Here is a 13,070-nt window from a genome sequence, read left to right on the forward strand (position 1 = left end):
CCCAGTGATCCACAGCTATTAAATGGCAGAACCAAGTCTTGTACCTACATCTAACTCCAAAGCCATGCCTTTAAAAACTACAACCTACTGTGGTTCACAATGATGCTCATGAGACATCAAAGACTGTGTTTAACAAAACTACACGTAAAAAGGGAATAATGTGATCAACAGTAGAACGATTTTCATAAAAATCACTGCAGAGATTGAGATGGCTAAAATGATAAATTTCAGATATGTAGAAAATACCCTTGTGTCAATGCCAGAAAAACTAGGCATTACAGCCTAAATCCTACTTCTTGAAACTACCTTATACAATGTCTATAACTTATTAATTTTTTAAAAAGCTAAAATAATTCAAAAGAACATACCTGATTGTCTGAGTAAGAAAGTTGTCTGTTGGTTTCCTTTTGTGAGGTCCTGCTGCCCAGAATGGCTCCAAAACTACCAGACCCCTGAGAAGGTTTCACAGCTGGTGACCAAAAAAAAACAAAAACAAAAACAAAAAACCCCAAGTCACTACTTCAATAAAAAAATTTATCATTATTTTTAAATAATATTGAGGATATGGAAGCAGTAGCAGCAGGAAAAAAATAAAATCAAAGTGTTTATCAACCAATTCTTTCTGACAAAATGTACATCATATATATATGCAGTAACTAAACTTTTTTTTTTAGAGACAGGGTCTCATTCTGTCTCTAAAGTGGAGGGCAGCAGCACTATCTACAGTTCACTGCAGCTCAAACAATCTGAGTAGCTGCGACTAAAGGCTCATGCCATCATGCCTGGCTACTTTTTTTTAAAATTTTATGCAGAGACAGGTCTCACTATGTTGCCCAGGCTGTGAAATATCAAACAAAAAAATTAAATAACACAAAAATCTGAGAACATTTAATAGAAGGATAAAATACAAAGCAAAAAAAAAAAAAGCTATAAATTCTCCAATATAAATATTTGCTGGCCAGGCTCAGTGGCTCAGCCTGTAATCCCAGCACTTTGGGAGGCCAAGGTGAGTGGACTGTCTGAGCCCGCAGGTTCCAGACCCGCCTGGGCAACTTGGCGAGACCTCATCTCTACAATTAAAAAAAAAAAATTAGCCGGGCGTGGTAGCGCGTGCCTGTAGTTCCAGCTACCTGGAAGGCTGAGGTGGAAGGATCGCCAGAGCCCAGCAGGTCGAGGTTGCGGTGGCTGGGAGTGGCCACTGCACTCCAGTCTCGGTGACAGAGTGAGACTCTAACTCAAAAAAAAAAAATTACTGTATAATTTGGTTAGCCAATTTTTCATTCCAAGATCACTTAGAATGTTTCAATTTTTCAAGATTGCAACCAATACTTAACATCCATTCACAAATCTTCTTCTACTAATGGAATGACTTTTGTAAGATAAACGTAGAATAAGAATTGCTGGGTTTGCCAAGCATGGTGGCTCATACCTGTAATCTTAGCACTTTGGGACGTGGAGGCCAGAGGTTTGCCTGAGCTCTGGGGTTCAAGACCAGCCTGGGCAACTTTGCAAGACCTCGCCTCTACAATAAATCAAAAAATTAGCTGGTTGTAATGGCATGTGCCTGTACTTCCAGTTACATGGAAGGCTAAGGCAGGATTGCTGACCCAGTAGGCCAAGGATGTGTCAGCTGTAAGCATGCCACTACACTCCAATCTGGGTGACAGTAAGACCGACTCAAAAAAAAAAAAAAGGAATTGCTAGGTTAAAGGACATACAATTTTAAACTAAATTGACATTACCGCATAATCCTCCAAAAAAAAAAAAAAGACTCGAAGTTTCTTCCCTTCACACTGCTGCCAATGTAGTTGTAAGAAGCTGAGTTTTTAAAATTATGGGTGAAGTTGAGATTTTTTTCACGAGTAAGGGACATCTATTTTTCTCTCTGAATTCCCTATTTGCAGTTTTTGTCCATTTTTCTACCAGTTGTCTTTTTTCTTACTGATTTACAAAATAGGTCTTTCTATATTAACAATATTAACTTTGTCATGCTGGTTAGTATGTTCTTCCTTTCTTTTTTTTTCTTGCCAGAGAGATTGTCTAAATGGCTTACACAGTCTATCAATCTTTTCCTTTATTGGTTCTAATTTTTATATAATACCTAGAAAGGTCTTTTCTATCTACAGATTATGTTAAAGTCTAATCCCTCCTCTTACTTTCAATTTTTTTTGTAGAGACAGGTCTTGCTATGTTATTCAGGCTGGCCTCTAACTCCTGGCTTCAATCGATCCTTGCACCATGACCTCCCAAAAGCTGGAATTTCAGGCATGAGCCATTGCATTTGGCCCCACTTTCCCCTTAATACTGCTATAATTTTATTTTTGTACACTGAAATCTTTGATCAGCATGCAATCTATTTACTAGTGTTATTTTTATTAAAAAAAAATTTTTTTTTAATTGGATTCTCACTCTGTCAGGCTGGAGTGCAGTGGCATGTTCATGGCTACTACAGCCTCAACCTCTTGGGCTCAGGCAATCCTTCCGCCTCAGCCTTCCAAGTAGCTGGTACTACAGGCATGCACCACCATGCCCAGCTAATTTTTTGATATACTGTAGAGGTAAGGTCTCGCCATGTTGCCCAGGTTGTTTTTATCTTCTGAGCTCAGTCAATCCTCTCATCTCAGCCTCCAAAAGTGCAGGGGATTACAGGTATGAGCGATAGCATCCGGTTTTGAAACCTATTTAGATGAAGGTAAGGATCCATTTCTACTATCTTCCTAAATGTTATCAGCTAGTTGCCCTGTTTGTAGGTAACACTGTTTTTCAGATATTAGTCTTTTGTCCACTGATTTGAAATGCCATGCTTATATTAAATGCTTTATACTTTTCAAAGTCCTTCTATATTCATTATGACTCCAGTCTCTGCAAAGCATACAAGTCATTTTTTGGCAGCTAAGGCAATTAGACCTAGAAGATTAAAATGCCTTACCCTAGATCACAGAATGAATTAAAAGTAAAGCCCACAGCTATCTAACTCTAATTAAACATCAGTGACTTATTAAGTGCCTACCATATGGAAGTCATGCTTTATGTTTATGAGCACTCATACTTTAAAAAAAAATCCCAAAATTAAAGTGATATAACCTTCATTTTAGAGATGAGGAAACTAAAATTCAGATTTGTTAAGTTCTGAATCCACACAGGAAATAACAAGCAGAACTAAAATTCCAATCCAAATCTGTGTAAGGCCAAAGCCCATATTTTTCCAGTATGTTATGTTGTTTTAACTTAGTCAAAAGACTTAAATTTGCAATATACAGATAATTTATTGTGCTTTCCACCCTAATGTATTTAAAAACATGCTTTTCTTACACATAAATTGTTAAGACAGTGATTAAGTTAGTACAATGGGTATGATGAAATAAAACTAAAACAGAGATAGAGATATAGACCCCACCATATTCTAAGAATTTTAAATAGTACTCAATTTCTTGATGCTAAAATTCAAGAGTTTAGTAAATTAACATAGCTCAGGTTTAGTGGCATAACCACATAATGACTAGTTATTAAATGGCAAGCAACCACAAAAAGTTATTATTTGACAAGGAGAAAAATATACCTTCATTTCTCAGTATTTTTTATGTTATAGTAAAGTTGGAAAAACTCAATTAAAAGTCTGTCAGCTGTAAAACATAAGTAATAGTAAAGTATTGATGATGACAGAGAGTAACAATAACAGTGAAAAACTCATTTTAAACAACAGATTATTCCTTAAAAAAAAAAAGGCCTGTGGCCAGGCTCAGGGGCTCAGCCTGTAATCCCAGCACTTTGGCAGACCGAGGCAAGGGGACTGCCTGAGTCCATGGGTTTAAGACTAGTCCAGGCAACATGATGAGATCTCGTCTCTACAATAAAATTTTTAAAAATAGCCAGGCATGGCAGTGCGCATCTGTAGTTCTGGCTACTTGGAATGCTGAGGCGGAAGGATCGGTGGAGTCCAGCAGGTCGATGCTGGGGTGGCCGTGAGTGTGCCACTGCACTCCAGCCTGGGCGACAAAGACTCCAACTCAAAAAAAAAAAAAAAAAGCCTATGGATGGGCGTGGTGTGGCTCCCACTTATAATCCCAGCATTTTGGGAGGCCGAGGTGAGAGGACTGTCTAAGCTCACAGGTTCGAAACCAGCCTGGTCAATTTGGTGAGACCTCATCTCTACAATAAAATCAAAAAGTTAGCCAGGCATGGTGATGCATGCCTGTAGTTCCAGCTACTTGGAAGGCTGAGGCAGAAAGATCGCCTGAGCCCAGCAGGCCACGAGTGTGCCACTGTACTACAGACTGGGTGACAGAGTGAGACTCCGACTCAAAAAAAAAAGTCCCGTAAGGCCGGACTCAGTGATTCAGCCTGTAATCCAGCACTTTGGAAAGCTGAGGCGAGTAGATTGCCTGAGCCCGTGGGTTCGAGATCAGTCCGGGCAACTTGGCGAACCCTTGTCTCTACACTAAATAAAAAATTAAGCTGGGCTCGGTGGCTCAGACTGTAATCCTGCGCTTGGGAGGCTGAGGTGAGTGGACTGCCTGAGCCCGTGGGTTCGAGACCCACCTGGGCAACTTGGTGAGACCTCATCTCTACAATTAAAAAAAAAAAAAAATTAGCCAGGCATGGTAGCACGCGCCTGTAGTTCCAGCTACTTAGAAGGCAGAGGCAGAAGGATTGCCGGAGCCCAGCAGGTCGAGGCTGCGGTGGCCGGGAGCATGCCACTGCACTCTAGTCTGGGAAACAGAGTGAGATTCTACCTCAAAAAAAAAAAAAAGAGAGATAAAATATACCTTCATTTCTCAGTATTTTTTATGTTATAGTAAAGTTGGAAAAACTCAATTAAAAGTCTGTCAGCTGTAAAACATAAGTAATAGTAACTAAACTTTTACTATACTAAACTTTTTTTTTTTTTAGAGACAGGGTCTCACTCTGTCTCTAAAGTGGAGGGCAGCAGCACAGTTCACTGCAGCTCAAGCAATCTGAGTAGCTGGGACTAAAGGCTCATGCCATCACGCCTGGTTACTTTTTTTGGCTTGATGTGGTGGTGCACACCTGTAGTTCTGGATATTTGAAAGGCTAAGGTGAAAAGATCACCTGAGCCCAGCAGGTCGAATGCAGTGGCTGTAAGACTCTGACTCAAACAAAAAAAAAAAGGGGGCCAGTAGTTGAGTGTAGTGTTTCACACTTATAATCCCAGCACTGTAGGAGGTAGAGGCGAGAGGATTGCCTGAGCCCAGGGGTTCAAGACCAGCCTGGGCAACTTGGCAAGATCTTGGCTATACAACAAATCAAAATATTAGCCAGGCGTAGTGCTGTGTGTCTACTGTTCCAGCTACTTGGAAGGCTGAGGAGGTAGGATCACCTAAGCCCAGCAGGTCATGGATGCAGTAGCCGTGAGCATACCACTGCAATACATCCTGGGCGAGAGAGTGAGATTCCAACTCAAAAACAAAAAACAAAAAACAAAAAAACCCAATCTTTTTCTGAAAATACAGTTTATTTAGAAAGTATACTAGAGAGTGAGAGGAAGAGGCGATCTACCTCCCCAAGATAGGGGAGGGGGCCAAAGCTTAGGGAAACATGGCCTGACCATAGTTCAAAGAGCCACATGACCAGACCAGAGTTTAGTAAGCAAAAGCAATGCCCCACCCCCCACCTCCCACCAAGTGCCTTTTTTTTTTGGATTAAAAGAAAACAAGACCGGGCATGGTGGCTCATGCCTGTAATTGCAGCACTTTGAGAAGAGGAGGAGAGAGGACTGCCTGAGTTCAGGAGTTTTGAAACTAGCCTGGGGAACTTGGTGCGACCTTGTCTCCACAATAAATCAAAAAATTAGCCAGGCAGTGTGGTGCATGCCTGTTGTCCCAGCAATTTGGAAGGCTGAGGCAGAAGAAACACCTGATTCCAACAGTTTGAGGCTGCAGTGGCTGAGATCGTGCCTAGGCAACAGCGACTCTGACTCAAAATATATACATATATATATATTTTTTAGCATATATATATATTTATATGTATTTTTTTTTAATGGAAGAGGTTGGAGAAGGTAGGGGAATCTGATCATATTGCATGATTATTTTTTATACACTCATTTTTCACAGCAGAAATAAATCCTTGGAATAGGTTTCATATAGACAGGCAAGTGCCTAAAATTTACATAACAAGGTAACTTTCCCCAACTGTTAATTTAAATCCTCCTATTTCTAGTCAACATTCTTCTGTGGAATCTTTAAAGTTTTCTACATACAAGATGAAGTTGCCTACAAACCTATAATTTTAATTCTTCTTTTCCAATTTGAATACCTGCTATTTCTTTTTCTTACCTAACTGCTCTGGCTAAGACACTCAGCACTATGTTGAATAGAAGTAGCAAGAGCAGGCATACTTGCCTTGTTATTATCTCAGAGGAAAAGATTCTAGTTTTTCACCATTGAGTATGATATTAGCTACAGGTTTTTCATATACAGCTTTTACTACTCCTAGTTTGTTACGTGTTTTTATCATGAAAAGGTGTCGAATTTTGTCACATACTCTTCTGCATCAAATGAGATGATCATGTAGTTCCAGTCCTTTTTTGTCAATGAGGTATACTATACAGATTGATTTTTCATATGTTAAACCATGCTTGAATTCCAGGAATAAATCCCACTTGCTCATGGTGTATAACACGTTTAATGTGCTTATTGAATTCCGTTCACTAGTATTTTGTTGAGGATTTCTGCATCAATATTAATAAGAAATACTGGTCTGCAATCTAGTCATATTCTTTTAAAACTGTTAATGTCAGACCCCGGGACGATTCACGCTCACCTGTATGAAGTCTGTTTTGATGAACCGCATCTAGAAACAACCTCATTTCCTCTGCATCCTTACTTGGTACCTTGTCAATAGACAAGAAGCTGTTATCCTGTAGAGTTAACATTAGGCGGCTTTGTTTTGCTCCACTGGGTCGAAGCACCACATTTTTAATGTTATGACTTAGCTAATCAAAACAAAAGGAAAATTATTTTATCATCAAATAATAACGGAGCATAATAATTTGTATAACACTAAATTTTATACCTTCCAAGTTATATTTCTCACTCTTCTCCATAGTAATTTAATTTTTTTAACCAAAAAGAGTTCCCAATTCTTGATACATTTAAATCAAAGATTTAACTTTTAGGAGACGTTAACACATACAGTAATTCCTTAATTTAATAATGTCAGTGGGTTCTTGAAAACTGACTTTAAGCAAAGGCACATACAGCTGGTCCTCAAATAACAGAATTTCTTTCAATGACGTTTCACTGTAATGTTGATGAGGAAAAAAGACTGGTTACATCATACATCATTTCACTTCAGATCAGTTTTCAAGAACCTCACAACAATGTTAAGTGAGGAGTTATTCTATTATTAACGCTTTGTACTCAGAGATTTCTTAGGGATCACCCACCAGCAAGATGACTGCACTTTATGAAATAGTGAAAAATGAATCACTTCATATTAAATAGTATAGCATTGGAAACAACTATTTTGCTGTAATGATATTTGGCTTACAATGGAATTGTGGACATTAAGGAACTTATTTATTTATTTACATATGTATTTTTGAGAGTTAGAGTCTTACTCTGTTGCTCAGACTGGAGTGCAGTGGCATGCTCATAGCCACCGCAGCCTCGACCTACCGAGCTTAGGTGATCCTTCCACCTCAGCCTTCCAAGTAGCTGAACTATAGGCATGCCCCACATTGCCCCACTAATTTTTTAATTTTTAACTTTAGAGACGAGGTCTCACCATGTTGTCCAGGCTCGTCTTGAACCCGTGGGCTCAGGCAATCCTCTCGCCTCTGCCTCCCAAAGAACTGGGATTACAGGAATGAGCTACCACACCTGGCAAGGAACTTATTTATGATCCAAAAATCAAAATTTTAAGCCAGGTGCAGTGGCTGGTGAGAGGATTGCCTGAGCCCACAAGTTTGAGACCAGCCTGGAAAATTTGGCGAGACCTCATCTCTACAATAAATCAAAAAATTAGCCAGGCATGGTGGTACATGCCTGTTTTCTCAACTACTTAGAAGGTTGAGGTGGAAGGATCACCTGAGCCCAGCAGGCCAAGGCTACGGTGGCTGTGAGTATGCACCACTGCACTCCAGCCTGGGTGACAGAGTGAGACTACAACTCAAAAAATAAAAATAAGCCGGGCTCGGTGGCTCAGCCTATAATCCCGCACCTTTGGAGGCTGAGGTGAGTGGATTGCCTGAGCCCACGGGTTTGAGACCCACCTGGCCAACTTGGCGAGACCTCATCTCTACAATAAATCAAAAACTAGCCGGGTGTGGTAGCACGTGCCTGTAGTTCCAGCAACTTGGAAGGTTGAGACGAAAGAATTGCCGGAGCCCAGCAGGTCAAGGCTGCGGTGGCCAGGAGTGGCCACTGCATTCCAGTCTGGGCGACAGAGTGAGACTCCAACTCAAATAAATAAATAAATAAATAATAAATAAATATAAAAATAAGCTGGGTGTGGTAGCATAGTTCCAGCTTCTTAGAAGGCTAAGGCAGAAAGATCACCTGAGCCTAGCAGGTCAAGGCTTCAGTGGCTGTGACTGTGCCACTGCACTCCAGCCTGGGCAACAGAGTGAGACTCAAAAACAAAACAAAACAAAACAAAACATCAAAATTTTGTATCTTGTATTTTTCTAACGTGGTAATACGTAAAACAGTCATCTTCATGCCTTGCAGGTCCACTGATACATGTTTGACATCTTCCACCTGGTATTTTTCTATTCAGGCATACAATGCAATCTTGTTTTCTTCCTCCAACATTAATAATATAATTTATTGTCCAGTCTATTGTTTAAAGATATGGAAAGATGTACTCATGATTCCTGAAAACCACTTTTCAAGTGATTGTATCTCAGTATATATTCCATCTCTTTATTTGCTTTTTCAATTTGAATGGAAAACTTCAAGGAAACATACATTTTTTAAAAAATTTGTGCTTACATAACTTTGTCCCATATAATCACCAGCAATCTCTTTATGTCCCCTGAGAGGGGATATCAGAGTAGTTTGCTAGATTTATGATGTCCCCTCAGAGGGAACTTCCAAGTACAAAGGTTCAAAATTAATTTTACAGAGTAATTCTAGCACTCTTGATCTTAAGGTAGGGAATCCTCTATTTTCAGATATAGTTTTAGAGGATAAAAACTAGTGAGTTAACAATTTTCAGAGTCTGAAGGCTATACTATTACCAGTTTAGAAAACCAATTGGATTAGTGTCTTTTCTTTTTCATTTTTAAAACAAGCTTGTAAGATATTTAGCAGATTGCTTAGTTAGCTGTAATGTAAAAGTATACATTAATCCAAGCAATTAAACAATCCTCAAAAGAATTCCTAACTCTCAAAAACACATCAAAAATAATCCTTTACCAACATAAGAACATCTTTTTTTCTTAACTGTCTAAGAAGACTCAATTTTTATTCAATCACAAAGATCACTCAGGGTAGCATGCACCCTGGAATTCTTAGCTTATTAATACTCCCCCACAGAACTGATTTGATCATTCATCTAAATTTTCCCAAACTTTGGAAATGTCCTATGAAGCAATAACTTTTATTTTCTCTTAGATGGAATTTTTACAAAGCTAAATTAGTGGATTGTATAGTTTATTATCTAAATAATTCCTGCCAGCCAGGCAGCCTCATTCTCCTCAGCAAACATCATAAAGGTTTCTAAAGCTGTCTTTTGCTGAAGACATACTCTCTTGAACAGCATAAACAAAGAAGTAATAACATATTCACAATTTTTTTCAACTAGGGAGAAATGACCATTATCAATTTTTAGACAGATGAAAAACAATTTTATCAGACTATACTCTAATTTTAAATATGTATCTATTTTAAGCTTCAAAATAGGTCTTAAAATTTATGTTCTTGAGTAGAAATTCTCTAGGAAAACACAGTAACTAGTTTTAGATGCTTTAACTCCAAAATATTTAAATTAACAGTTTAGCATGTAAAAGGAAAATAACATAAAGTTATTATTTCAATCAATTTACTACTTAATATATGAAACAAAGTTTGTTCATTAACAAACAAAATGAGAACAATCTTGAAATTGATTTCTTCAACAAGGGAAAAGCCCATCCAGCTTCACAATTTCAGTAACTACTCATATGGTAAGGATTCCCAACCTCTCTTTGGAGTTCCAGTCATTCACCTTCTGAATGCCCAACACCTCATCTCTCCCAATCCTCACACGTCTTTCTGCTCTCTATCACAGAGGACACAAAAAGGACTGACATCCACTCAGAAACTTGGAAATCTTCCAACTCTTTTTCCTCATCTCCCAAATTTAATGAGTTCAGTCTTTTTGAAATCTCTTCAAATCTCCCATTTTCTACTCCTGCTCCTTCCACTCCCAGGTTCTCTTAGATTTTGTCCATCACCTAAACTCCAATAATAATCTCCTACATGCCCTTTTCATTTTCCCTTCTATCTCTTGAAATAAAGTCATCTGCCTAGCCCCCAAAGGAAGGTGAAAATGAGATTTTTGGCTCCTTAGGACCTGAGCTCTCTTTATGAAAAATAAGAAACATCAAGATCTGGTTCCTATTTAGCTCTTCAGTCTTATTTCTGTCACTTATTCCTCACTACTCATTCATTTTAACTTTCTGGTTCCCTAAGTGTTGACTCACACTTGTATGTGTTTGTTCCTGTATAGAAATCACTTCCACCCTTACCTTCACTAAGTTAGTCAAACTCCTATTTAGCCTCTAAATCCTCAGAGCACAAACCACTCACTTCCTTCTGTTACCTCAGTTATCTTTGAGACATTTTAACAGCTGAAAATATACTTGGTTACTTTTAAGTTTAAGGGACATGGCGTCTCATTCAGTTCTGTATTCTTAGTCTTTAGCACAGTATCCACAACAGTAACCTGCAGGTGGTAAACAAATGAATGTTGAATGTAAAGTGCTTTAGAACTGAGATGAAGTTGAAATTGCAAAGATCTGTTTGCTTCAATATTTGAATATTTATTCAGTGTCAACTTGGGCTAAGGACTCAAAGAAATGAGTCTCTATTTGACAAAACCTTTTCTTTATTGATATGAGCAATTAGTGGGTATACACATTATTGTTCTTAAATTCAACTCATATCAACATGAGTAACTCTTGCCTGCATAAAGGAAGCAGTAGAGAAATGAAAACAAAATTAATTCTTTTTTGAGTGACAAAATGAGGATCCTTCAAAAGTTTAGTTAGAAGAAAATAGCTATAAAGATAACCTTGAACAATCATTCTAGAATGATACATACCATGACCTTTGGCAGGATTATTCAGGAAGCAAACAATGGTTTTTAGAAGACACTAATAAATTTTGTTAAAAGCTAACACTAAACAGTGATGAATCTATCATATGTTAAGAAAAAGAAAACAGCAATAACAGCAATAAAGTTATCTTAATATGGTTTTTAAAATAGCTTAGATAAAGCCAGGCACGGTGGTTCAAGCCTATAATCCCAGCACTTTGGGAGGTCAAGGCAGGAAGATTGCCTGAGTCCAGGGTTTCGAGACCAGCCTGGGCAACTTGGTGAGACCTCGTCACTACAATAAATCATAAAATTAGCTGGGCGTGATGCCCATGGTGCATGCCCGTAGTTCTAGCTACTTAGAAGGCTGCGGTGGAAGGATTGCCTAAGCCCAGCATGTTGAGGCTGCAATGGCCTTAAACATGCCACTGCACTCCAGCCTGGGCAGCAGGGAGAGACTCCAACTCAAAAACTAAAAATAAATAAATAAATAGCTTAGACACGCAGTATCTAAACTCTCCTCAACTTCCTCCCGCCAGTTTTCTTTTCAATAATGGTAACTACTTGCTGCTCTATATTATATACTATATACCACCAACAATGCTGCTGAATAATTTATAAAACATGCACACATAAAAAAGTATTCAAGTCCTAGAAATAAGAAGCAAGAAATCTGGGGGTGGGCAACTATTTATTATGGCACAGAATAGCTATTTACTAAAGGATCCAATTAAAGATCTGTTACAAATCAAAATTTGGTAATACCTGAAATATCCTTGGAATTCCTCCAGTATTGTAGTGAACTATTAAGCTGACTTTATTCTCTTTTTCCACAATTTCAAAGGATCCTTCTTTCCACTTTGTAATCCCAGTCTGCATACTTCGAATTCTGATAGGACCATGTATCTTCAGAGGAGACATATTTTCTTTAAAAATAAACTGCTTCTAGCCAAATTAAAAAGCAAAAATATACCTTCACCTGGCAGGTCCTAAGGAAGAAAAATAAAATAACAAGTTACAATTTACTAGTGATTAAAATAATTTCTAACAATCTTTAATTTCTTCTGTACATCTTCCCTTCTTTGCCATATATCTGGTCCCCATGTCTATTAATGCCTAAATTCTACATTTTGCACCATTCACAACCACACTGCTGTCACTAAAGACACGCCAATTAGGAATAAGAAAGATTCCATTCTCAATGTGATTGTCTTCACCATTAAAGTGTTGATTCTTTTCTTTCTTCATATTGCTAGTGGGTCTTGAATTCTAAAGTAAGTAAAAAAATATTTTCGGTCACCTTATGCTATTTCTTAGAATCAAGTGTCTTCCAAAACATCGAAGTATATCACCAAATGTTTCCTTCCAAAAGTACGCCCATATATATAAAAGACATTAAATGAATACAAAATTTTAAGAATAATCAAACTAAGTTCAACCTCCAGAATTAACAGTATGTGAGAAAATCATTTAATCGCTAGAGAAAACAAATAACCTCTCTTCCAAATAATAATCTACCATTCACAATTAACACTGCCACTCCTAAAAAGAATCTTTACCGAGGCTGGGCACAATGGCTCATGCCTGCAATCCCAGCATTTTGGGAGGCTGAGGAGGGAGGATTGCTTGAGCCCAGGAGTTCAAGAGCAGCCTAGGCAACACAGCAAGAATTTGACTACAAAAAAATTTTTTACATGAGTTGGGCGTGGTGGCTGGTGCCTGTAGTCCCAATTACTTGGGATGCTGCAGTAGGAGGATCGCTTGTGCCCAGGAGTTTGAGACTGCAGTGAACTATGACTGCTCTA

At 38.3% G+C, this 13,070-nt stretch overlaps 1 protein-coding gene across 1 annotated transcript in view; it reads right to left on the minus strand.

Moving 5' to 3' along the window:
* The window catches only part of USP37 (ubiquitin specific peptidase 37), a 111,030-nt gene that overhangs the window by 91,273 nt on the left and 6,687 nt on the right, over positions 1 to 13,070 (minus strand). Inside the window, exons 3-5 of the mRNA XM_008058847.1 lie at positions 12,031 to 12,254; positions 6,784 to 6,955; positions 369 to 469 (exon numbers count right to left, since the gene is read on the minus strand). Coding sequence (XP_008057038.1) covers positions 369 to 469; positions 6,784 to 6,955; positions 12,031 to 12,186 — 429 coding nt within the window. The 5' untranslated portion in view covers positions 12,187 to 12,254. The remainder of the gene's footprint in view (positions 1 to 368; positions 470 to 6,783; positions 6,956 to 12,030; positions 12,255 to 13,070) is intronic.

The sequence above is a fragment of the Carlito syrichta genome, unplaced genomic scaffold (genome assembly GCF_000164805.1).
Source record: "Carlito syrichta isolate Samal-C Ts95f unplaced genomic scaffold, Tarsius_syrichta-2.0.1 Scaffold303646, whole genome shotgun sequence".
Classification (NCBI taxonomy): Eukaryota; Metazoa; Chordata; class Mammalia; order Primates; family Tarsiidae; genus Carlito; species Carlito syrichta.